Source organism: Brachionichthys hirsutus, unplaced genomic scaffold, assembly GCF_040956055.1.
Source record: "Brachionichthys hirsutus isolate HB-005 unplaced genomic scaffold, CSIRO-AGI_Bhir_v1 contig_321, whole genome shotgun sequence".
Lineage (NCBI taxonomy): Eukaryota > Metazoa > Chordata > Actinopteri > Lophiiformes > Brachionichthyidae > Brachionichthys > Brachionichthys hirsutus.
This window is the reverse complement of record NW_027180468.1, coordinates 97,605-125,512: the sequence shown is the minus strand read 5'-3', so window position 1 is coordinate 125,512 and position 27,908 is coordinate 97,605. Positions and strand designations below refer to the sequence as shown.

Here is a 27,908-nt window from a genome sequence, read left to right as displayed (position 1 = left end):
GCAACAAACTGGAGAACAATAAAGGACAAGTAAAGGAGCTAAGAATAAGAAATAGGAAATAGTGGGGAGAAAAGCACTCAAATGTTGATAAATATTTAATTATACAACTATATATCAGAAATGCCTTTACACAAAACACAATCATTGTGAAGTTTTGAAAACAATAGTTTCTGTAAAATTCACATAAAAATGAAAACTCAGGTTTATTTTAATCCAATAAAGCAACGTGCAACTTAAAAAATAAATAGAAGTCAAATCACCCAGATAAAACTGACTATATTGAAATTGTTTCCTGAGTGAAAAAATTAAATAAAAAACATGTAAAACTTGTGGCTTTTTGTCTGAGGTAATAAAAAGAAATTCAAATCTCAAAGCACGTTTAAGCTGGTATTTAAAGGGCCATTCGTTATATTCTTTGGACTTGCCATTATTTTGACGTGATGTTGAAAACATGTCGTTAAGTAGGGGGATGCAATAAAATGTTATTAATGGGAAAAAACTGAAAGTGCAAAAACTAAATAGCTCGTGGAGACATGAATGAATGAACAATTATTTTTTTTGAAGCTATTAAAATAAATGCCTTTGCTTAATAGAAATACTAAACAGACCTGAATCCTTCAGTCCAAATAAAGGATGTACAGTTTCATCCATCAGTGAGGACCATTTCCTTCCAGCAGGAGGACACCTGGGCTGAAACACGTCTACGCCGCCATCTTGTAACTGGGAATAAGTCATTGCAAGTGTTGCCGATTGGATCTTGTGTTTTGGGCTGGAGCGATCGGGTTTAAAATATGGAGCTCCAGTTTGTCTCACATGAATCTGTTCTTGAAGTAGTCCCTATAAATCAACATGTCCTCCCTACAGAGCGCCCTCATCTGGCCATGAGCCGCCATCGCGTGGCTTTCAAACTCGTCGCAGCTGGCTCTGTCGACCTGCGGAGGACAGACGGCGTAGATGCTGTCCTCTGAGAAGGAGGACACTGGCTCTCTGAGGAGCAAAGGACAGAGATGGGTGAAAGCATGTTCAGATAGCGGCTGCATTGTTGATCTAATTCAAGCTAAATCCCACATTGCAGAACAAAAAAAGAAAAAGCCATGACCATCAATTTTCAGGGAAATACGGCTACTTTTTTTTGGTTGCTCGATGTTCTAAAATTTCACCAAGGATAAGAAAAATGCATGAATAAACCCCCCCCCCCTCAAAACTGCAGGGGAGATATCCTCTTTAAGAGAACTGTTAATAGAAACGAGGATGAAGCAGTCAGACCTTCTTAAAGTAGATGACTCATATTTTTACAGAAACCAGACTCAATCATGTCTCATCATGCTCCGAGTGGATTATTAACCGCATGCTCTTCATGCCGGCGAGCCAACAATAGTGAGGGGCTGCACAAGGCGTGCATTTCACACGGACGCCAGTCATGGGCAAAGTCACAACGTCAAGAGCGTCAAACCTCAAAAAAGGCAAACTACATAGAAAATAGCATTGACTGTTCTCTCTACACGCATCTTTAGTTATATTGCATCCATCCATGCGCGATGGACGAGAAGAAAAGAGAGTAAAGAAGTGACTGCTACGTATAGCAAAGCGCGGTAGCTCTGTTCACGTGTTTCAAGACTGCTAAAAATATCACGTTACCGTTGAAAGAGTCCGATTCCAACTGCAGACAAATGTCACGTCATGACCAGCGTCACGTGAATGAATGCCCGTCAAACACATTCTCTTTTTGCTTTCTGTATTTTAGTAAATGTGTCACGTGTTTTTCTCACAAGCAGATGATGTTCGCCAGGTTTACGTGGCCGGTTCTCTCCCTCCTGTGCTGGCTCTCGCCGAGATGTGCAAACCTGCAGAACAAACGGATAAAACCATCTTAGAAAATATATAAAATACTGTAAATAAAAAAAAAAACACCTGCAGTCTTTGTGCTTTGTGGAAACAAGCGCGTCTCTGCCACGGGCCCATTCCACCTAACAAAAGGTAATTGGGGCAACTATTCTCTCAAATGCTGTACTAAATCGCAGGTTGGTTGCCATCATCTGTTCGTGAACACAGATTATCAGGAATGAGCAAAGCACATCTGTTGAGGTCTCTAATGCTCATATCATCATCAAATCTCCAATTTATCTTCAGGTTATTTTTCAATTGCAAAATACACAATAACAAGCAACAGCCGAGCGCTCCCCTCCGGCCCTCGTTCATGATTTTTTAATATTAATGCACTGATTAGTGGAGCTCTGGCTGCAGCAAACACAGCTTAGGAGCCATTCCAACTTCCAGTCTCGATAATGAATGGAGCGTGTTTCTCATTATGTGCTACTACAGTGAGATGATAAAAAAAAACATTCTCCACTCCAGGTTTTTTTTTTAAGTGATCCCTGACTGTTTTGACAAATCAGTCTAAAAATACAAGAATATACATAAATACATAAATATTTTTGTCTATGTCTTTCTCATAAGCTATAAAATCCGGTTTGTTTGGTGGCCACCAATGTTGTTTACGCCGCAAGGCATTCTGGGTGTGACGCCAAATGGTTGCACCACCAAAGCTCACTGCTGTGTTGGAGTGGAGCAGCTGGTCAAAAGTTTCTTCAACAAGCAAAAATCATTCCTGAAACATTAAGTACATTTTAGATTGCTCCTGATTCTTGTAGCTAATTTTTTCATTAATTGTGTTGGAAAATACAGAAAACAATGTTTTCTAAAGCTGTGAGAAAAACTGAACTATTCCTTGTAACTAGTATTTTGGTAAAACAGGATCATCTACACTCAAACCACAGCCTCCAAATTGAGCATTAAACCATTGTGTCTTTTAACAGTTTTCACAAAACAGGGCTACAAGCTGCTTCATTTGTAAACTACTGGATGGGTGTTCATTAAATGTAATTAACAAACAGAGAAAGGACAACCTAATCAGAGAAACCTGTTTTTAAAGTTAATCTAAAATACATTTTATAGCATTTTATAAATCAAAGTCTGACTTTGAGCTGGGAGGGTCCAGTATTTCAAGGGTGACTAGATAAGTCAGGGTCTTAGCATCTGAAGGGGTCAGTCAGAACAATTGTAACCCAACAACTGCGCTTGAAACTCATGAACTCATATAAAACTTGATCAGCTATTGCCTCAGAGGCATGAGCATGCACCAAAACAAGCCAGGTATTCTCGCTGGGCCGGGGAATAGCCAATAGCAGAACAAACTATTACAGCTCCAATCAAATCACGGGACTGTATCAAATGTGCAGCTGGCAGTGAAAGAACAGGCAGTCGTGTTCCGTTTCAGAGTCTCACGGTGCCTATTCACCCATCAAACAAACAGAGAACGGACAAGATGAAATCGACGCACAAACATAAATGAAACCACGGGGTGAGGGGAAGGAGCTGTGGGCAGAAACAGAGCGGTCCGAAGTATGATACGCACGGGATCATTTCACCGCCTCAGTAACAGGCAATCTGGTCAGTCAGAAAAATGTCTTAAATGTTATTTCTTGTCCACTGTGCATTCTTAGATTTTGTGACAAATAAATTATTAATGCGATCAAAACACCTCTTTTTCTGAATTTTTCTACACGTGTTCTGCTGAGAGAAATGGACTTGAAAGATGGAAAAAGCCCAACAGACTGAATGCACATGTGGATCTGCAATGCAGCCGCGCGTCCATCACCTCTCATAGATGAGCAGGTCTTCCTCAGCAGGAAACGCAGCCAGACTGAGTCCATAGGGCTCCTTCATCGACTGCTGCTTCTGGATCTCCTGTGGAGGAGACACGGGAATGCAGTTAACCTGAGCGTCCAACTGAGACAGAAAAATACAAGGAAGTTTAAATAAAAGTAAAAAGAAAAACACAAAGAAATTAAATTGTTTTAGTTTAAAGCCTCCTCCAACTCAGATGACATTACATCAGATCAGTGCATCATGTTCCTTGACTTTTATTCAAAGCAATTGTAGGTGTCTGATGAGGGTGGGGTCATCTATGGGAGGGGTACAGACATTCTAATCATTATAATTTTAGAACTCATTTCAGAACATTTTTTATTACAACATGGTTTTAAAAAGTAAATGTAAACAATTAAACCAAAAACTGCTGAGCACCTAAATCTATGAAAAGAAAAGCAATATACAGTATATTGACAGGGTGTTTAAAATTCATCAGATGAGCCTCTCTCTGCTCATCACATTTGTTAGATAAGATGAGGAGGCAGTGACAGAATGTCTGATCTGATTAATCCCAGTTTTTGTGTTCACACGCCGCTGACAGGGAGGGAATGCCGTGCTATCGGCATGCATCCAGCTTGCCTTGTGTCATGGGGCGGGATTGCAAGCCTGCTGTTAACGCATGGCCATGGGTGGCTTCTTGGCAGCTTGTGGGCCATTTCATAACAGCTGAGTATATTCTGAATATCGTGGATGAATTCAGTTACAACTGATCTTTTGAGTAATTGGTATGGCAATTCATCATAAACACAATAACTTCTGATAAACCAATAAACATGTTCTTGCAGGGGGGGGGGTGAAATGAATGAGGGTGTTTCAGGACCACGTCCGAGAAGCAGCAGCTGTGAACACACACGTGTGTATATACAGGGGAAAAAATAAATTAACATCACAAAAATACACATCATTGCACAGAGTACGCAGGAACACACAGGTTTTGCAGCACATGTATTGCGTGGAAACAGATTGCACTGTAAATCCAGCCATATTCAGGCAGGTGCACATAGAAAATGAGTCCATGAAATTACACGTCAAACACTGTAATGATCCGGCGTTTAAATATTTTAACAGTTTTGCATTGAAAGATTGCACCCTGCAAATCCATTCTCAGGGAGGGGCTTGGAGGCAGCAGCACGAGACGGGGGGGGGGGGGAGTGTGCGCCCAACACGTGAGCTCGCTGTGCCATGAGCAAAACTCATGACCGGCTCATCGTTCAAGGCCCCCCCCGACAGACGGACCAGAGAAAACACTGATGACTCATAAAGACAGATTGATAAGGAAGGGCAGGCTTAGTCAAAACTCTTTAGATAAAAATTTTCATCCACTGGAATCTGTTTTTTCTTATAACTATCTGCTCACTTTTATGTTTTCTTGAATGCACCAAATGGAAATGTTAATGGAAGTTGAAACGCAGCAGCTTTAGGCTGTTAAATCATTTTAATCCTAAGTTTTTTTGATCTATCAAATGCAAAAAAATCATTGATACAGTCCATTGAAGAACTATATTAGAACCATCAGTATAGGTTCTAATATAGGCTCCTGTTTCACCCTGCTACCCTATTACATTAAACTAATACGTCTGAATTAAGACATAATGCTCAATGCTTCTCAAAAACAATCCAATACAAGACTGAAGGGACAGGAACTTTATAGAACGTGAAGATCTGTTCCAACATTCCGTGACGGCACACTTAAAAGCACGTTCTGGGTGATTCATCCTGTAACACACCGACCTACTCGCGGTGCTCATTACTGTGCTGCATGTGTTCTGTGGAATCTGGATCAACAAGAAAAGTCAACCGGCAACCAGTCCATTTTGGTATTTCACTAGAGAATGAATTGAAACTTGAATGTCTGACTACGAGCCAAAGTCATGCAGCAATACCTTGGAAGCTGCTTTGTAAATGTATGTGCACGGTATTGTACTGAATGTGAGCTTTGGATCAAGAGTAACTTCTTTTCCTACCAAAATGTACAAAAATGATTTGAGAGTGCAGAGGAGCATGCGAACTCGAGCAAGACTGAAAATAGAGTTCATGAGTAAGAGGTTCCTCTGTCTGGCACAAACAGAAACCAGAACTAATTTTGTCTGGAGGACTTCTGGGACATGTAGATAGAAAAATACAATTAAGAATGACATATCCAAATTAGAGAACAAACTATTTCTGAGGCCAAAAACGCAAGTGAGTGGGATCAACACCACCTAAATCGCAGTGACAATTCGCTGGAGGCTTGAGGAGATTACATATCCTTGACTCATAAGAGGATCTCATTTAATTTCCTCAGTATCAAACAATGAGGCTTCATAGGGATACAAATTTAGACTTTGTTTACTTGTGCTTCCAATTCCTCTTTCATAATTTGTTCAATATATTTAATATCATTATTGTGTCAGTGCGTCAGTAAATGCGTTGCCTTTTCATACCTCCTGTGTACGAGAGCTCTCCCCAGACTCCGTTAGCAGTTTGATGGGGGTAGAACGCTGGGACACAGACCCGTCATCGTCACGGTCCTCCTCTGAATCGTCCTCTGAAGTGCTGCTAATGGCCTCCTCGCTTGGGGGAGGAGGTGCACTGGCTGCCGTCTTCCGCTGGAGCAGAGTCTCATCCTTGCTGCTCTTGTTGCTGCAACGATCCAAAAAGATACGCATTCATGCTCAATGATGGTTTCGAGCCCATTATTGGTAAATTGGTTCCAAAACATGATTGTTCATCTAAAATGATAATACAGTAAATAACTGGGGACAGTTTTTAAATGTTAGAATTCTACAGAGAACTAATTGTTTGGGCTAACGGGATAAATTTGGTTGCAACCAAAAGACTGGTTAATAGTCATTAAGACCTTTTTCTTTTTAGCAACTTACCATTTCAGTGGAACCTTGGTTCTCAAACTTATAATTCGTTCCGTAATACTGTTCGAAAACAGAAACTATATTTCCCATAAGAAATAACGGATGCGATTTAAATGCCTACAGTAATATGAATAACTGTGTTCCAATTAATCAGCGTTAAGTAGTTACACATATTCAAGTCAACAATGACATGGGTGCCTACATTTATGCAAAATCTACTTTTAACACCTGATTTAACATCCAAGTGTTTTTCTAGTTTCATCATATTATATTCAGGAAATAAGTAGGTTATAAAATACAATCCTACCGAGAGGCCCTGTTGTCCAGAGCAAGGTCAAGGAAATCAACCCTTTACGAAAAATAGGAAATGCTCTTTCGTAGCGTTATTATGATGTCAGACAATAGGAAACGCTCCCTTCCTCATTAACTGGGGAAGAATTGTAACAGCATTAAACAAGCCTCCATTTTTCTCTTTTAGTTCTTGCTGGGAAGAGGAGCTGTCTCCCAAGACGTGAGTATTTCAGAAAAGCAGCGTAAAAAACACACACATAAACTCACTTTTGTTCTATGCTTCATGAAAATGAGTTGAGCTGAGATAAGATGTTGAGGTGCGATGAATTAGGATTGACTGGCCACTCGTCTGGTCACATGTTTTGCCATACACAGGTACGTCTGCCATACCTAGTGAAATGTTCCACAAGGGCCAAGTATTCTTTTATTGCTGTCGTTTGTTTTCATATGCAAAAGTCAACTGTTTCTGTACTGACTCCAGAAGACCACTTTGTGGAAGCTAACAGGGTTCCCGAAAATACAGGAAGCAGTATACTCTGCATGATTCTATTTTGTAATAATGCATGTGTACAAATACACGCCGTAACACACACACACACACACCAAACACACACTTGCGACCAAAACAAAAACAGGGGAAAAGCCGGAGCCGTGTTTTTGGTTACCTGAGAACACCATGTCAAATGACGCTCTGTCTACGAGGGCACAGTGACATGTAATTTAATACATAATAAATGAATGGATGAATTAACTAGAACATTTGTTTCCAAAGCCAAAGATGCCCTGGATGCTGGAAGATGCAGGCTGCATTTAGACCATAGCCTTTTTTAGAAAATAGTAGATTGACATAAAACCCCAGCGATTTAATTGTACTAGAAATATAGTCATGAGCACATTGAGGAAACTAATGACCAGATGCTCATCTTGAGGGTCTTGTCTTGTAATATCCTGCTTTCAGTTGCACTTTATTTTTTTCCTAGATGCTGCACATGTCCTCATTATGTTGTAGATGGAGGTTTCATTCATGTCTTTGTGTTTTAAAGCCAGGACAGCAGGACAGGGAGAAACTAGAGGAGCGACAGGGGAAAAGCAGAGAGAGCCTGCACTACTTTAAGACCACGTCTCCATGAAGGAAGGACGTGCTCCACCAGATGAGATACACAGTGACCCCGCCTGCACTGAGCTGTGGGACCGCCGTATAAACATGACATAACAAAATGATGCCTCAATACCAAAGCTCTGATGCTCGAGGCCACAATGACACAAATCATTCAGGGGAACAATCTCCCGAGTCCCGACTCATTGTAGTCTGAGCCGTGAGTCTGCAGAGAACCAGCAGCGAAGCTCCCAATCTGTTGTGATGGATTCCCAAAGAAATCATTCAGTAAACGCAAACAGGATGAAATCTCAATCAATTCTGTCTTGTGGGGGTTTTTTTTTTCTTAGGAGAAGTGGATAGGTCATATCCCCTTTTACGAACATTCATATAGACAAAGGTAACACAGATACACCATTTCTGGGATCATAAAATAAATCTCTCTCACCTCAGTGCTGATTTCCCTGTTTCTTCTGGCTTGCGAACGGTAAATGGGCTTGGATCCACTCCTAATGTTTTGGGCATAAATTCCCTTTTATGAAGAAAAATCAGATGGAAACCCATAAAACACTCTGCAACACACTACTGTATATAACAGCTCTCGGTTGAATGTTTTGTGTATTCACCTTAAAGAGTTGGTCATGGCAATGCAGAATGTGTCATCAAAGGAAGTGAGCTCATACGGTTTGAAGAACTCTGTGTATATGTCAATACTCTCGTCAAAGCGGTTCACCCTCTTCACTTTAACCCTCTTCATTGTTTCCTCACAGGGTACTGCACTCACACACACACACACACACACACACACACACACACACACACACACACACGAGTGCAGAAAACAAAAAACAACAACAATTAGTTTGCACTCAGGAGCAATCACCTGGTATATTCTGTTCCTCATTCCTTCCAGGAAAATTCATTCACAAGTCAATAAAATAAATTTGCACATTCTCATGACGTCTCCTCCCGTCTCAAATGAAACTCTTACCCAACTGTCATCTCAGTCTCTGTGTGTTATACTTTGCAATCATTTATCTGTGGCAGATTATTATATTATATAATATGTAAAATATGTTACACAGATGCCATATATTGAAGTGATACCTTCATCATAGGCCACAGGAAGGTAGGACAGGATTCCTTCTGACCACCACAATGTGTAGCTGTAGACAGACAAAATGCACGCGTTAAAGCCTTAGATGAAAACCTTCCACTGATTGATCTGTATTCTGCAGGCTTTGCTGAAGATTGAATTGCTTGGATCACATACTGCAAAACTATACAAGAACCTTAATCAATAGGATCAATTTGAATAAACGGACTGAGCGTGATTTAGTCTGATGTGCTACTAAGAATTATGAGCTACAGTATAGAGTTTGACTGACAAATTCAATAAAATCCATTGTAACCCTGTGGAATAATAGCTGTACAATAGTGCACATCTGGCAGACAACTGGTTCTCAACTTGGACAGACAACAGCTCCAATATCCGACTACAAACTCATGATGTTCAATTTATATGGCACATAACATGAATGCTTTAATTGACTTTGCAAGAGATTTAAGAGGTGTTATAATTAGACTCTTCCAACATTGCTGACTGACTAGCAAGCAGTTTCATGTCCCAGCCATTACTTTAAAGTTAAACCATTTTACATTACCGTCATTTTAAAGATTTACACAACTCATTCGTTGACATGATTTGATGAAAAAGATGAAACCCTTGACCACAGTTTGAAGACAACCTCAAGGGGATCATGCTCTATCAGATCTACACAGTGGTTCTTAGTTACATTCATACATCCTGCGTTTTACAGCCTCCACTCACAGTAAAGTTACACATTTGAGACTCTACAACCTTGAGAAGTTCTCTAGGGTGTTCTGTTATGTAATCGGGCACCTGTCAGTGCCCTTCTCACAAGATGAAAACACGATTCACTCATCGTGCCTATCTGAAGGGCAGATCATGTTAATATAAAGGGTTGTGACTTTCGCCGTGTTTCTGTGTATTTTCATATCTTGTCATATTGTGTATATGCACAGTTTTGCAGTGTATATTTAGAAGTATAGCTATTTATCAATATTTGGATTTAGATTTCTGCATGTGTTGCATGTACATCTAGCAGTCTTGTGTAAATGTAACAGTGCGTGTGCTTACCTGCGTCTGTTTTGAGGGAGGCACATGGTGTTCCTCTGATGCAGGTAGAAATCCGTCGGAAGCTCCCAGAGGTGTGGCTTGGACTCTGATGGCTGGTAGACTTGGAGAAACAGGTTGATAGCATCCTGTCTGTCCGCATCTGGAGGGACAAGTTGTGTGCATACAATGCATTTAATCATTCTCACGTTTGAATAACAATCTGGACAGTATCCTGTGAGAATACATTCTGATGCTCAGTCATGGGTAAATTAATCCATTGGCGAAGAATTAACATTCAAAAGGAGTCAGTCAATCATTGTCGTTATTTTTCAGGCTTTTGTCAACATTGTGTGACATTTGAGGGCACAAAATGTACCGACTGAATGAAAATAGGGAACAGCTTCATAAAGGGTGTGTCTCATGTTTCAATGAAAACAGCTCAACAACTAGAAAACGACAATCAGAGATTGCAGACCCCGCCTCCAAAAGACTATTGGATCTTGTGAGACAGTAAACAGGGCTTCCGGATCAGAGGGGCCAAACCTGCTCTAGCTTGCTGCTCCGGAATGTACTACAAGACTCCTTCTGGACTCTTTTTCCCATCATGCCATTCGTGTCCCTCCCTCTTAAAGTGACAGTTTACAGCACAGGCACAATTCCAGATGTAAAAATAATTCTAGAATCTGGATCCAGATCCGGATCAACGCCATTCTCGGGGAGGACCGAGCCACGGACAGAACCTTACTTGTGTAAAAATTTCAAGTCGATTGGGTTACTAGTTTTTGAGTTACGCGCTCGGACAGACAAACAAGCAAACAAACAGACAGACAGACAAACAGACAAACAAACAAACAAACAAACGCACCCAACTGCAATACCCTCGCCTCCTCTTCGGCGAGGGTAATGAGAACCTGAGACATGTTGGAGAGCTTTTGGGAGAAGCCGATAATTGGGTCATCCTATTTATTTGGATTTTGGAAGACAGTGAATGAAAAAGATGAGATGGCACCTCTACACAACACACCTGAGAAAGCGTTGCTGTAGTAGCGTGACAGTGTCTGCATGATGTCTTTGGAGTGTTGTGTCCATGGAGCAATCTTGCGGTAGGTCTTGACTCTGTGGACCAGCTGAGAGCCTCCATACTGGAGCGACAACGTGTCTCCATGGTCCTCATAGAGCTCCTCAAACAGCCTGGGTCACGCACAGATAACAAGCAAACACACATTAACAAGTTGATCAAATACATGGTTCCTGTCAGTTGGGTTGATGAGGGATGAATAGCACTGACACGAAAAACCACACACAGGCACGCAATCTATGATGAAGTAAGATGCTTTACCTCACGCAGTCAGTATCAAACTGGAGTTTGGGCTTATCGATCATTCCTAGTGCATAAAGCTGATAGGCCAGTGCACACTTTCCCACCATGAACTGGGCAGTGTTGGTCCTATCCAGACAGTCCACGCAGTTGGTCCGCAAGACGCCGGTCTACAACAACAAAGCTGTTGTCATGCCCAGTTATAGTAAACAGCTTCGATAACTCCTGGGACAGCTTACACAACAAGCTCGTCTGACCTCGCATTATGCAGTTACGTGTATTGACCTAGTTTGGTAGCTATAGCAATAAATACACACAAAAAACAACAACAATGCAACAATTACAAACAAAAACAGCTTCCTTGGCCTAGTACTGTATTGTGATTTTTTTTTTTGTAACTGAAAATATTAACAATATTGAAACAGATCCATTTTCCAGTGAACAAAAGCTACAAACAAATCAGCATTTGAGAGGCAAAAAATTCAGAGCCTTCCAAAAACCGAATCATGGAGACAGAAATGACAAAAACCCTGATCACGCTGTAACATACCTGCACAAGACCACTGGCTGTGATGCGTCCTCCTAGAGCTCCCCATCTAAATAAATGAATTCATGTATTTATTTCAACCTTAAAATAGAATATTAGCTTCAACAGATCATTTGGAACACACACCGTCATTATTAGTATATATGAGAGCAAAATTATCAAGATTCGCATTTCAACAAATAATACACAGTACATGCACAATATGCTTACTTTGTTAGCATTTATTTTATGGTATTATAGCCTAAACGATAACTGGTGTTACCCTGATTGATATTTACTGTGATGATGATGATGAATATATTTATTAGATAGAATGTTAGAGCAGTACAAGTACAGTGAAACAATAGTATGTATTTGCAGTACAAGTACAGTCAAACACCCTGTCTAAGAGGAGCATTTCAAAAAAGCCCTTGCGGTCTTGTTTCCGTCGAAAGTCCTTCGTACGTAAATACTGTACTATACTGTGGAGGAGGAAATGCTCACCTGTCCTCTGGTCTGAGGGTATGACAGTAGAAGTCGGAGCGATTGATGAAGAAGCCTGTTCGTTTAACCACAGTCTCTGCTATCATACTCAGTCGGTCCAGGACGTTGCACAACTTACTAAGAGAAATAAAGAAGCAGGATGATTCCTGTTTTAATTAATCAAAAAAATGGCATATATTTCCATTATTCAGCACTAATGTAAAAGTTAATATAAATTAAAGTTTATATAATATAAATGTTTAATGCATCCTCATGGGTAGCACGGGTAGTGCGGTTAGCAGGAGCTAACGCAGCATTGCCAGTTTCTCCCATCTGCTGGTCCCAAGCCCGGATGAATGCAGAGTGTTACATCAGGAATGGCAACCAGCGTAAAAAAAAAAATCAAAGTGCAAATCAAAGTAAATATAATGTAAAAGTCTCCCCTTGTGGATAAAGAAGTTTATTCTCAGAAGTACTCTGGCACTTTGTCCTGCTTCTTGTTCTTACGAATGCAACCTGTTAATTTGTGCATGTTTATTCAGTAATCCCCCTATGACATTGTTTTATAATGGGGCCACTTTCAGAAAACTGGAACTGTTTTGTTGTAAATGCCGCATCATGATTCATTCAGGCAAAAAAAAAAAAAATCAAACTGTGAGTGCTCCTGGTGAGGCTGGAGTGTTAATAACAGCATTTTCTTCTTTTCAAATGAGGTTGATATTTTTGATGAAAAAAGTATGACACTATGAAAGTAAATTTAACATTGACAAACGCCAACCTCTTGGTATAGCGGGCCATGTCCCAGGCGATGTAGTCGATGCAGTTCTCTGGAGGGAGGAACTGGTTGAGATTGAGCACAGCTGGGTAGAGCTCTTCACTCAGAATCTTCTCGTGTTTCCTCTTTTCTCGTTTCTGTAGCAGAGGCACACGTCACCCGTACTGTATAATAAACAAGAGCTGTGGTGCCAAGGTGTGAATGCAAGCGTAAAATTGAATTCCTGCTGTGTAAAAGGGTCCAGCAGGACATACAAACACGTGTATACAGAGAACCAACAACATATTTTCTCTTTGAAGCATTCACAACAATCAGTTAAGGTCTTTCTTCCTTCTTCTCGAGGTGAGCTCAGCTGCAAGAGTTCATTTACAGGATTTAAGGAGCGTGGAATGTCACAGCACCGAAAAATACAATTAAAATAATATACATAGATATATTTAATGTAAACATGTATACAACGCAGACCTATATACCTACACAAGCATGTGGGCTGACCATGGCTGTAAAGTAGCGCGTGACGCCTGCCGAGGTGTAAAATGTTGGATTCCAGGAAGGCGTGACTAAATTCAGCCTCACATGCACACGACAGCTTTGATCGGGAGTTCTTGCTATTTTTTTATTATTTTTTTCTCGACTGGGGAAATTACAACTCTACAATTGCATACTGACAAAAACATATCAATATAGAGAGGGTATTACACCTCAAGCTTCCAAAAGAAATGGACTCTAATTAAGTCAGCTCGCTCGAAAAAACAAAAAAACAGAAGCAGATACACATGCTTGGCCATGTGCAATCATACTATTCCTCTCACTCACACGAAAGACACAGCAATCGATGACGAACCCGAGCTGGCTCTGGTTAGCGCCATGGAGAGGTTCAGGATTTCACGGTTAATGGACGATTCTTCCTTTAGTGGGATGTCGTGTATAAAAGCAGGGCTTCCCCTCCCTTACTCCCCTCAGTCTAACTGTATCACATGGCTGGAGCTTGTGCAGACCTCCGAGCTCTGCGATTGGTCCCTCGTCTCTCCCCCTTAAGAGTAACAACGTGAGCTACAGTTTGCATGGCCGTGTGCCCAAGCGCGTCCACGCATGTGTACAACCAAAAAGCATAGAGCGATGACTGCTAGACGACCAGCTCCGATGAGAAAATGTACACCAGTGAGGCACACAGGGAGAAGGTCCAAATCAACGTTGATTTCTTTTCTCCGTGTATATTTTAGGACGGATTGGCTTGAAACCTTTTGCACGTCTTTGTCACCATTTTCAGGATTTCTATTTTCTCTGATGTTTCAAAAGGGAGCATGATGATATGATAACGTGGCATAAAATGACAATTTTGCATCTATGCAGGTATGCACATTTCCCGTGACGTCTTCCGTTTGATTACCGCTTTCAGCATTTTGAAGCACGTGGCAAACGGAGATAAATTTTCACGCAACCATTTTAAATGTCACCAGGAAGATCTCTGTGATTGTGAAAGTTGTTACAACAAATAACCTCCAAAAACAAAATTGCACAATTGAGCACTTTGTCATTATGTAACTGGAGTGATTTCGCAAACAGTTTAAGAATCCACCAAGACTTACGAATCTTACGTACTCTTTGCACAAAGCTTACGTTTAAAGCATTCCCATTGGTTCACAGCCACAGTTCATAAATTCAGCAATCAGAGAGACTCCACACACTCCAAAAGTAAAACTGTATCTTGAAATGTAAATTAACCAAATGTACGCACCTGTGAGCCATTAATGTGAAGATATGAATACTGTGTGTGTGTGTGTGTGTGTGTGTGTGTGTGTGTGTGCATTTATTACCTTGACTAGATTGAGGATGATGATGGGAGAACCAAACCTCTGCAGCATTTGGTCAAAATGTAGTGCAGCTACATGGGCATACGGATCAGCCTGGTCCACTGAAGGATAAGTCAGAGCCATTGTTTAAACGTTAGGGCATTGAAGGCAACATGTTATTGAGCAGTTACAAGTTCTGACAAACAACTTGGATTATGTAAATTATTTAAATAGCGTCTGCGTCTTTCAACGATTCATGCACTGACCCTGCCACAGGTCCTGCTCATTGTTCACTACTGCATCCGCTTCCATTGTCACAAGTCCACTCACTTTATTTTTTTAATCAACTTTAATGCCTCAATTTTTCTCTCCCGTGGAGCCCCCACACCTGTGGCCTGCCATCAATGTGGGACGACGAAGCAGCCAGAAGAACGATTAGAGGAAGTAGGTCAGGCCATGTCACAGTTTATCCCATAAATGTCTCACCAGTATCACAAAATCTACAATTCAAGTTTGTCATTTTCAGGTTGTCAAAATGATTATGTCATCATCCAGTGTGCATGTAACCGATAAAGTTCATATAGATTCTTACAGTCTTCCTGTACATTTGGAAATGAAGTGAGACAGTGGTGATGAAGAACAAGAGAAGATCATGCAAGTCATGGACGCATTGTTTACTCCCGTGTGGCAATGAGTTTAGACATTCAAAGCAGGGATGAGGAAATTGCTGATGTATGGGCTGATATGGTCGCCAGTCGTGCATACAAAGAGGAAGTGACCCGCTGTCTCCTCACAAAGTCTCTGGCTCACATTCATTTAATAGGTGTTTCTATACAGCCCACAAAATAATCAATATTATAATTACATGCATTATAGGTGGAGTTTTACGTCCTGCCTTCACCTGTTTGTTTATTTTTTTATGTATCCTAGCAGTGAAGAAGAATCACCAAGTCTTTAAGACTTATTTCAATGCAGTTTTCCCAACATTGTTTGTTCCTCCCTACAAGATCATTTCTGGACCTGGACAGCATTAAGAAAGAATACACTGAGCTTCATAAGCTGATGTGGCGTTCAACGCATAATCACTGAAGTAGAATATGGCAGCATTGTTAATTTCTTATCAGCGCAAAATGGACATAAAAAAGATGTTCCATCCATCCTTAGGCAGCTTCATCAGCTCACAAGCAGACGTTGAGTAACTTGAAGTACTGTATTTTGATAAAGGAGGACAAAGAAGCGGGTTGGTGTAAAAGGTAAGAAAGTTGTCTGGTGTTAAACGGGAGTCTTACATCGTATTGGCGGTTTTGGCATCATTGTGGAAATGTCCTGGGACCAGTAGAGTGGGACCGAACCTCGCACCTGGACGTATGAGGAGTAGCGTCCTGCGGTGAAAGACATAACTGAGGCATCATGGACTATCTGTTCAGTCTCAACCTCATTAGCCACATCTCCCTGGAGATGACATAAAAAAAACAGAAGCATGGTTAGAAAGGTCCATTTTGCAGCTACTCACATAATTCTTTTTTACTTGGGTTTGCTTATTTTTCATGTCCAGCCCTCTGTTTATACATATTAATTGTTCACTTTTATTGGAGACATAATCATATCCATGGGTGAAGATTATGTGATACAATTCAAAGCCTCCTCCTTCACGTCTTCAGCACGAGCCCGAGTAGGACTCTGAAAACATTTCAGATTGAGAAGACAGCAATCCAAACATAAAAAGAAAACCGATGTTCACGTGTTGTCTGTCTTTCGATTACACACCCACAAAAACACTAACGTACATTCAAGTTGGAGGCATTTCAGATGAACCCCCTGGGATCAACCCAAGTCATCTCCAGCATACCGTTGGTGCTCAGCCTCATTTCCACTGCCCCTTCCTTCTCTGTTGCCAGAGCTACTGCCATACCTCACAGTTGGCTCCTCTCTTAAGAAAGCGGGTCCCAGCAAATTTGCTCGAGCGCCTGGCAATGAGCGTGATGTGAACCGGTCGGCCATAGATCAGAAGTTCTGTGTTCGGTCAGTAAAGGAGAGATAACGCTGGAAATTTGCCACTGATGACATCATGTAATCATTTGTTTGTACACCCCGGTGCTAAAGTTAAAAATCATTGCTATTTTGCGTGACTTTTCATAGACCACTAGTACTTTCCACACAAACAACTGGCTCTTATAGTAAGAACATCCTCCTTTCTTTTTTTTAATCATCGTTGAACACTGGGATGTTGGTCATATTCATTAGCATTTATAGTTTTATAGAGCAGCTCTTTAGTCAGCATCTTGTTCAGCAGCATATATGTTACATTTTGTTTTTGTCTGCTCCTGATCTCTGTCTCTCCATTACTTCTCTATCCATCTCCTTGTTTTTGACTCTCTTCCTGCCTGTCGTTCTCTCTCTCTCTCTCCAAACAGATGGCCGTCTACTATGAGCCTTAGGTTCTGTCCAAGGTTTCTTCCTTGCCTCCATCTCCAAAGTGCTCTAGTGGGTCAAGTTGGATTCTGTCTTTCCCTGCTACACATGTAAAGTGCCTTGAGATGACTTTCTGTAAATCAGAAACTTTGGCGTAATATACCAATTCATTTAAAATGAATTATTGAATGAAATAATACCAGCTAATTTTGATTGAAATGAAAAAAGGCTGCATATTTACCCTTCTGAATGAGAATTAGGCAAATCGAACTTGACAGAAAATAAATATTTGAAACCTGGACCTAAGGCAGACTATTATGATGATAAATCAGACTGTTTAGTCAGCTGTTGTCATGCCCAAAACTGTTCAGCAGCAATCCACACAGACATGAGTGAAAAACATCTCAGATTATCAAGAAAATGAAGCACATTTTTCCATTTGGGTGTAATGCAAATATCTGGGACGTAACATAAGAAAAACTTCAAAAGCTGTACTAGCTCTAAAACAAAGGCTTTAAAAAACATTATAAGAAAATACAAAGACATGCTTTGACATCATTCTTATTTTGTGTGGTTAAAAGTCTATCCTATCTAATTAAATATGTAAACTGCTTTTTCATAGTTGATAACAGATGGACAGATTATGGAAGCGCCAGTGTTAACATAGCTGATAACCAGTGCCTCACTGTGACAATATTTGTTTTGCTAAATCTCTAAAAACTAACACCAGTTGCCTCTGCAGCATTGTGTTGACTCACACACTCCCTCACAGTGTGATCCACGTGTTCCAACAGGCCACACACAACTAGTGATGCAGCAATAAGGAGGATTAAGGGGAGGGGGACCAAAGAGGAACAGTGGGGGGGATGCAGGGGTGTCTGCTGGGCTATAAGTCAGATCATTCAAAGGTCCTGATTTATCCCAATAAAGCATTACACAATAGAATTTCTGTGTTTGTTTGGTTTTTTTAATTAAAGCAGCTAAAAAATGTAAACGAGGCACACAAAGATTTAAGAATTTGATTGACAAAGCTCAAAAGGATACTGGACTGTCCACAAAAGCCATGGATTATATACATGAGCCAGTCTTGATGCACGATGTCCTTGATTCTTTCCAGCAGCTTCCCGTTCCACACGTATTTGTAGTACGGCTCGTTCTGGATCCCATAAACCACTGTGGTGGCAGAGGAGACATAAAATCTTTACGCCTTACCAAATGATCAGTTAGAAAGCAACAAGCGGAAAGCTGAAGTGACACAATCTGTGAAACAAGATCATTTTTTAGAAACATTGGGTTTGATTTACTGCTGCTAAATTCAAGCTCATGTTACAACCTAGGTCATAAATAATTGATCTAATGCAGGTCAATTTGTTACAGTGGAACCTCGGTTATCGAACGACTCAGTAGTCAAACAATTCGGTATTCGGCTAAAAATAAAAAGGAGTTTAAAATGTCTCAGAAGTCGAACTAATTTTTGGAGTTCGAACACACGAGTGGAGCAGAGGCGAACCGGACACAAAGTTCAGTTCAGGGTTCAGTTGGAGTCGACCTGCGACAGGAGAAACACTGAAAATGTTTCGCCTCTAATGGGTGTTTTTTTGCTTTGTTCTCTTTATCTCTTCGTCATGGACCCAAAGAAAGGCAGCAGTAACACTACTGGAAAAGAAAAGAGGAACGTAGCGAGAACAACTGTTGAATTGAAAAAGGAAATAATCGCTAAAATATGAAAATGCCGTTCGTGTCTGAGATCTTGCTGCACAGTACGGTATGGAGAAATAAACGATTTAGACTTTTCTTAAGAAAGATGAGCTAAAGAGAGAGCGAAGGTAAACCCCCCCCCCCCAGAAGGACAGTTACCCAGTCATTTTATGGCGGGGGACTCCCTTTCAAAGGAATAACCTTTCCCTCCCTCCGCATTCCTCGCAAGACCACAGCCAAAAAGGTATGGAAATGATAAAGAATTGGGTTAAATTTAGTTTGATAGTATTACTTACACTTCTGTTGTTTAGTTAACACGTAGTTACAAATTAATATAACTGTAGGCATTTAAATGGGCATTTATCTGGTGCTTAGGAACAAATTAATCTAGTTTCCATTATTTCTTATCGGAAATAGAGCTTCGGTTTTCGAACAGTATTACAAAACAGATGATGTTCGACAAATAGGGTTTCCAATGTAGGCCAGTGACCTCAATAAAAAATAAAATCCTGCATTAGAACAGATAATTTACCTTATTTCGCACTTTTTCATAGTTTGTCTGGTCCTGCGTCTTATACTCAGGTGCACCTTTATATATATATAATATACACATTACATAACATAACATACACAACAAGCTGACTAAGTGTCCGACTGAAACATAACATGTATTTACCTCATCAAACATGAGGGCGTCTCCAGTCGACAGCAGAAACTGAGCAACATGTGGGTTCTTGATGAACTTCCTCTCACCTTGTGTCGGCACACCCTCATCTTCAAAGATGTCAAAGCTGTCCTGCTTGCTCTGCGTTTGGACCACTTCCTCAGCAGAGGACACCGGCGGTGTCCACAGCTCATAAGGCCTCTGCAGCAGAGTCAGGTTGTACTGCAGCGAATGGCTCAGGTCGTAGCTGTAGCTGCAATGGAAGGTAAAAGGTGAAAATAAAGGCTCACATAAATATAAGCGAATTTGAACTGAGGATTTGTCTTACCTGAAGTAAAAGTTACTGGATAGATCCACATTTTGAAAGATGCGTACATATCTAAGAGAAGAAATACTCATCAGTCCAACACACATCTCATATACGCAACATTGAGGTAATGCCAAGCGATTTATTAATGGTTTATATACATGTTATTAACAAAACAATTCGATATCAATAACGATATGTTGCAACAGCACTAATTCATACATATGACTGCTTAAAGCTGTTGTTGTGGCATTATTTATTTAACGTCTTTGTGACATTTGCTGCATGGGCTGGGTCAGATTTTGTAAATGACTGTCATCATGAGTCTGAGTTATGCATTTGGCAAGAACGATCAAATCAATGATCAGATTCTGTTACTGAGGTCATGAGTAATTATTTTAATCTGCTGCCATGGTCACACTGCAAAACTAAGAACAATCTCAACAACACACAAAAAAAGTGTTTGTTCATAGTTTCTTTGGACTTTCAAAAACTGATTTAACTTCTTTGAGAGGAAAAGATTATATAAAACATTTAACAGCTTTAAGAGGGTGCGATGCATTAATACATTATGAGACCTGCATTTAATCTCCCTTCCAGCATCTTGCACCCATTGCTGCTCCCGCCTTTGATTTTTGTCTGACATTCTGCATTCTGTTCAGGATTGAGCCCTTTTTCAAGTCAAGGAAATGTCACCGTGTCAGACGAAGTAAGATTGTTGTTTTGACTTTTACGTCACAGTGGTACTTCGTCTGACAGGAGAACAATCATGTCTGTGCCTAAAAGGCAACAGCTTTTCTTTTCTGTCACCATGTTCAAGAAGACTATGGTGTATGAGAGAGAGGAAAGAGAGCAAATGCACACATTTGTAAACACCCAACATTACAGCAAAAGGTCTGACCATATAACTGCATGATTCCTAAAAAGAGCAGCACCTTGCTTCATCAGGATGTGTAATCCTGGCTGAATCATTAGGGATGTAGATCATGCTAGTGTCTTCTATTTTGTAGACGGACTGGCCACCGATGTCAGCCACTTTTCTGAGCTTGGTGATCAACACGATGTAGTACCCTTCAAGGAAACGTACAAACCCTGTTGAGGAACAATCACAAATGTACACAATCAAATATAGTTCACTTTATGAGAACTTCCCTTTACCCTCAATTCTGATATAAATCTGAGTTTTTCCACACCGTGCTACGTCAGGCCAGAGAAGAGGTCTACATGCAAGCGGATCTGTGGGTGAATCTTTCTGCTTTCCAGCTACGGCTATTTAATAGGCACAAGTGAACAACTCATATAAAAGTAAAAAAAAAGTGGTTCATGAATATTTGTGTTACACACACACTATATTAACTGTAAATTCAACTCATTCAGTATTCCAAAATGAAAACCCTGACCCAGAAAGCATTATAAAAACGTAGTCAGCGACTTGCTTTCAGCCTCTGATGATCTTCTAGCCCAGTCAATGAAAAACATAATATATAATTATGCTGTATATCACCACAAAACCTAATCTATTGAGAGAAGAATAATACGTGTGTGCCAGTGAACACGCAGACACAAATGTCCAACTACTTTTGTGGTACGAGCCGGCCAGTGTGGGTGAAATGGTTTGTATTATGTTTCCACATACTCGGAGGAGGATGACACAAATATATTCAGAAGATTTAACAAATATTACATAAATGTATTACATAATTAAATAAGTAAAAATAATGATGCTGATATTAATGCATATAACTTTATTCTGTATTAAAGTCTAGAAAAATATAATTAATACTTTCCTGGACGTGCAGTTTAGAAAACTGATTTGCTGTATGTGGTGGGATTCAGAAGTTCAAAATACTCGTAATACACACGTAATACTCTAATTTGTAGCTTTACAGACTGACTGTTCTTCCATCAAATCATTACGTTTCTTGCTGTCTGGAATGGAACAGGCTGACAAAACTGTCAGATGAAAGGGTATGAAAACCTTCAATAATGGCACTTATTATTATGAAGTAATAGAAACTATGGCAGGAAAACAAGACTCGGGATACACTGACTGTACCCTACAAGGCTTTTACTCTATACAACACAATGGCTTTGCCAACAAAGGCGACACAGTAGAAAAAAATAAAGCATCCGATTCAGTCTAGCAAATATCATATGTCTGTGTCAAAGTGACCGACTCGACGACAGACTCAACAAAGATATTGAATTATGTTAGGTGTGTCACTATTATGCATGAAAGACCTATGAGTGAGCGACCTCTAGCATTTTCTTTGCCTGAAAAGGACATGCTTACAGGTTCACATACAAACAAGCCACAACAGTGGAATCAATTCATTGCTCAATCACTTTATTAAAGACCAATACATCTTAAAGCATAATAAACTACTCGTGTACTTCCGGCTTGTGCCGTGAGGGGACGCCGCAGCAAATCAACCTTCTCCACTTCACCTTGTCCTTTGCATCGTCCTCCCCAACACCAGCCACTCTCATGTCCTCCCTCCCTACGTCCATGCATCTCCTCCTGGGTCGACCTCTAGCCTTGTCTATAACTATGCAACTACCTCAATAACTGCATAATTTGTCACTAAGCACCTTCATTAATATCATACTTGAGTATTATGACAATAAAGTGCTATTCTAGTCTATTCGCTTCAAATCCGGCGACACCCTGAGACAGATGCTAGTCCACTCTAAAGACAAAACACCCAAACACAAACAGAGCAATACAGATGACGATGTAGATTAACCTCCATCCCAAATCCAGTTGACTCTTGTTTTTTTTCTCTTCAAGAATAAAAGGTTAGTGTTCTTTGTGCATTAGAGTATGCATAGCATGAAAAAGGTCCGAACTGGGGGAGTGATCAGGCAATGTACATGTGAATTTAACAGTTCTGATACACAAATGTACTTTTCACACCATAGCAGTAGTGCAAGCCAAGGACGCACGTTACTGGCTGCACACATGATTGGTTATACAGATTCCAATCTGCCCGTGAGAAATGATTTCAATAAGCATGCTTTTATAGCACCAGGTCAAAACACAAACGAGAAGTAATATTACATGGAGGTGAAGCACATGTTGCCATCTCATGCACCATAGCAGTTGTTGCGATGCCAGTGAGGAAGACAAGGATGGACTGTACTCACCCACAATGCCATAGGCTGCAACAGCCCTGGACAGGCCAGAGGAACCCTTCTGGCCGATCTTGGTGCGGTTTCCCAGATCCAGACGGCCCAGCAACTCCCGAACCTCTTCTTGGTTGTACACATGCTAGACGACAACAATAAAAATACAAAGAAATTGAGAAAATGAAGTATATATTTCTTCCTCAAAGAATAAGATGCCATTCAGGGGGAAATTCTTCGGAATAATTTCATTCAGAGCCATTGAGACTTGCACAATATAATTATTTTCTGAGCAATTAAAAAGTCAATGACTAACAGGCTTAGTTTAATCAATGACCAGAACGAATAGAGCAATCCTCGCTGACAGGCAAGAGTAAATAGATTAGCTGTTCTGAATTATTTCTGAATAACAAAATGAAAAACAGTAAATAAGTTCATGTTTATTACTTAGTTATAAAGAAAACCTCAGACTGGACAACAAACTATGATCGCAACTAGCAAATTACAGATTCTGATATTAAAATCCTTCACTGCAGGTGCAATAGGGATGTCTCCTGATGTGCAATAGATGCTACAGTACATGTGAGTATGTGTATTAATAGTGAATCGGATGAAACAATTATGCATAATACAATAATCCAATTCAAAGAGAGAATCCAAAATAAAACTAGACCGCAAGGGCTTTTTTTGAAATGCTCCTCTTAGACGGGGTGTTTGACTGTACTTGTACTGCTCTAATACTTGTACTTATCTAATAAATATATTCATCATCACCAACTACCAAAGTTTGATGCCTTCATTGAAATAACTGGATTTGTGCCGTTGTGGCTTGGCCAGAATAACAGCAGCATAACTTAAATACGACCTCAGTTCAAAAGTGTCCATAAATTGGAAAAGAAAAAGTAATCTGCAGAAACCAATTATGAAATATAAACCTTCAGGGCTAACACAAAGCATGTGTGAACTTTCATTGGATTCTGTCCAGTGTTTGTTGAGGTGTGGAGAGACCACATACAGGCAACAATCCTTTATGCCCCTTTTTGGGGCAGGAGTAAACAATTATTTCTCAGCTCACTGAATCTGTTTCATCTCAGAATTATAAAGAAATTGAATGCAGCCTTTTATTTCACTACACATGGCATGCTGTCTTTCCTTATAAATAAACTGAGAGAAAATGATGGGGCTCCGTGTCTTTGTCTTTAAACCAGCCCACCTCCACCTTGTCATCACAGTGAGTCCACACTGATCCCATTATGCATATCAAATAAAAAACAAACACGATTTTTCCTGAGATCGGTATCACTTCTGCGATGAATATTTACTTCTTTCAACAAGCACATCACAGTAATTATCACCCACAAAATGAACCTACAAATCTAGATTCATAGGTTCCTGGTAATGAGCGGCAGAGAAGGAAGGGAATTGCACTCGGCACTCATCAGCTAAGACGTCAGCGACAATACACCGGAGACAGGCTGAGTGATTACACGCAGTTTTACCTCAAGCGTGTTGAACTGTATTAAACAAACACTGTGTTTCTGGTGGAAACTCTATACTTACTTTATCGTCAATTATGACCAGGTCCTTGGGCTCAGTGCGGTCAATCTTCAGGACTCTGTGTTTCGTCTGCGCCTGATTGGTCCCAACCAGAAAGAACCGCTGGCAAGAAACAATAACGTAAAGGCATGACTGCATTTCTCCTCAAATGGGCGAATACATATTGCGGATACAATGCTTTCACCATGAGGCACTTTCTTTGACCAGTTTCTGTCTCTATGAACACTTTGAAAGACCACAGTCAGACAGTATGACTAAAAGATGCACTCTTAAATCTGTCTGTCAGTAACGTGTGACATTTTCTTTCCACCAAGAGCTGCCCAAGTACACATGTATGTATTAAAAGGTCTTGAAATTATACACAAGCTGAGGCAGATATGATTCACTTAATCACATGTGCTCCTGAATTAGAGCACTTTCCATCCAGAGTGCATGTGGGCAGAGCCCAGGCTAAATCACAAGGTTACAGTCTAATGTGTTACTTGTTAGAATTTGTCATTCTTGTGTGCCTATCAAATCATTATTTTTCTCACACTGGCTTGCGAGCTGTCTTAAGACATTCTGTCGACTTAACAACATTAAATTGGAACGCCATGTCTCAGTACAGCCCGTGACCATTGGGGCCACTTTGTTCTGTTCCACACATATAAGCATCCGATGGAGCCCTTCTTGTCCCCGGCAGTCGGTTTGTTTAGCTGTTCAGTACAACTGAAAAAAAAACTAAATAAGATTTTATGACAACTCAACTATGCATCACCCGGACATTCACATGCAATATTTATACCAGCAGCAATCCAACATTAATTAAAGCAAACCTATATTTACAAGCTATTTTGTGCATGAAATGTAAAACTGTCCAGACAATTATTATGCTAATTGCAGAGAGTAGGTAAGCAGGAGCCTGGAGTCGACTTGCAGAAACAGTTCAGCACAAACCAACATTCTCTCGCTGCCATCTAGTGTTTGTACAAATGTAGTCACGGCCCTATTGGGCTTCTTCGTCGTTCTCTCATCTCATTAGGATCTTAAAGCCAAGGCAAATTTCTTAAATCAATATGGTGGGATACTCCATTGTGAGGGTCTACATTAAAGCAGGAGCAATAAATCCTGACATGGATTTTAGCTGTTAGAGAGGGATGTATGATTGTCAGAGAATTAAACATCCGGACTGGCTGTAGAAACACACGTCGCAAGCAAACAGTTGTTTGGTAGCTAAGTATTTCCATAAGAGCTGAGAGAGGCTGGTTGTGCTGGGTAGCCCTGGATTAATCCACACTGGTATTATCAGTATACAACAGACACACACAGCACATGCTCTCTCTCCAGAGAGCAACTGTGTGAATATAAAGCCGTTTTGAGCAGACAATGAACCGGCGTACCGGCAGTTTCAACGCCAATTCCAAAAGAGTTTGGACATAATGCAAAAACGTTTTAAACTAAGTGTTACTGAATACTGTACAAAGAGAATATATCTCATGTTTAGTTTGTCATCTTTATTGTTTATTTTAAATATATGCCAATTCTGAATTTGATGCCTGTAGCTGTAGCACGTTGAGACAGGGTCGCATTTTCCATCATGTTAATCCTCCTTTTCTGACGATAATACTCACATCTGGGAAGAGAAGACTCCAATTATGGTATTGAACATTTAAACAGGGAAGCCTGTCCTATTCTCGCTTCATAATGTCACACACATTTTCATTCAGCTGAACCAAATCTTTCCAATCTGAAGCCACGCTGAACGAGGCTTTGGCACTCTCTAGCTGTTATAACAGAATATGTTGTTCCAAAGCACAAGTTACCCATGTTATGCCGGATCACGTAGGTTAATAGTTTGCACTTTGCATGATTGAGTCTTAACTCAGATTTGGAGATGCCACTGCAAACTAATTTCTGATGATAGTTTTCCAAAGTCTTCCCGAGCCCATGCAGTCATATGTTTCATGGAATAACTTCACATTTCAACGCAGGAATCATAGGTCACATACAGGTTTTCATCTGTTGTGGGATACCGATGGTGTTAAATACTTGCAAATAGTGGTACTCCAAAAGTATCATTCAGAAGATTTTTACATCAAGATTTTCTTTACTGGTGAACCTTTCCTCATCTTTTCTCGAGAATCAAAGGGCATCGGAGTGTACTATTTTCATACGCACTAATATATCAATAGTGTCCACCTCCAGAGTACCGCCGAGGTACCCCCGGCTTGCTGATCATGGAGCCCCATCCTACTACGGGGCCCATAGTAGGATGAAACAAATGCATTTCATTGTGTACTTTGTGTTTTTGTTATTTCTTTCTCTTTCTCTTCTTTCTTTAATCAGCTAAGCCCTTTATCTGTAGAACGTCCTCGTTATTCTGAGCATTCCACATGCCCCTGCCTTTTTCAGAGATGTCTTACTGATTTAACCAAAGGCATGTATGGTGAGACGTCAACAGCACAAAGATCAAGACAGACTTACGGCTCTGGTTTCATAGAGAACCATCGTCTGGATCCCACTGATGATGATGCTGGCTGACTGAGGCATTTTAATGGTCTTTAGTAACAGCCCGAAAGTGTCATCAGAGGCGCCTCAAAGTGTTACGAAACCCTGAAATGAAAGCTTACATTGAAACATCCGCCAAAGGCAACACCTTGCTTGGGCTGTGCATACCTTACTTTGGATGGTTTCCTTATTGGCTAGAACGAACGAACGTCACCCACCATTATTCTTTTTGGCTAGCTAGCTAGCAGCGTTTGCTTTAAACTACGCCAAAGGATATTATTATTACGTTCCTCCGGCAGTCAAAACAACTTCTCTGGACGTCCTCTATTTAACAGATGAACCTAAATGTGTATTTAACACGCTCAAGCATCCACAGCTAATACGTGAGCAAAACAAATAGTGTTCAGTCAGGTGACTGTGATGACTGGCTCGGCCGCAGCTGATACGGTGTCTCGCATGGTCAAAAGGCTCGCAAAACCGAAACGCGATAATAAATGAGTGCAGAGCGCTCGGCCGCAGCTGATACGGTGTCTCGCATGGTCAAAAAGCTCACAAGACCGAAACGCGATAATAAATGAGTGCAGAGCACTCGGCCGCAGCTGATACGGTGTCTCGCATGGTCAAAAAGCTCACAAGACCGAAACGCAATAATAAATGAGTGCAGAGCGGTCGCCT

General features: G+C 40.6%; 1 protein-coding gene across 1 annotated transcript; it reads right to left on the bottom strand.

The window, feature by feature from the left end:
* Nucleotides 1-79: 79 nt before the first annotated feature.
* Nucleotides 80-27,275, bottom strand: LOC137915162 (polyphosphoinositide phosphatase-like). Its single transcript, XM_068758603.1, has 23 exons — nucleotides 27,210-27,275; nucleotides 24,750-24,848; nucleotides 23,211-23,334; nucleotides 20,999-21,155; nucleotides 20,085-20,135; nucleotides 19,846-20,009; nucleotides 18,439-18,567; nucleotides 16,895-16,995; nucleotides 16,272-16,434; nucleotides 15,007-15,104; nucleotides 13,193-13,326; nucleotides 12,436-12,552; nucleotides 11,956-12,001; nucleotides 11,427-11,575; nucleotides 11,112-11,278; nucleotides 10,109-10,247; nucleotides 9,055-9,113; nucleotides 8,574-8,721; nucleotides 8,396-8,479; nucleotides 6,135-6,333; nucleotides 3,659-3,747; nucleotides 1,770-1,844; nucleotides 80-987 (listed from the first exon to the last, which is right to left on the bottom strand). Exons 1-23 carry the CDS (start codon nucleotides 27,273-27,275, stop codon nucleotides 810-812), a joined length of 2,736 nt encoding a protein of 911 aa, XP_068614704.1. The 3' UTR covers nucleotides 80-809.
* Nucleotides 27,276-27,908: the final 633 nt, after the last annotated feature.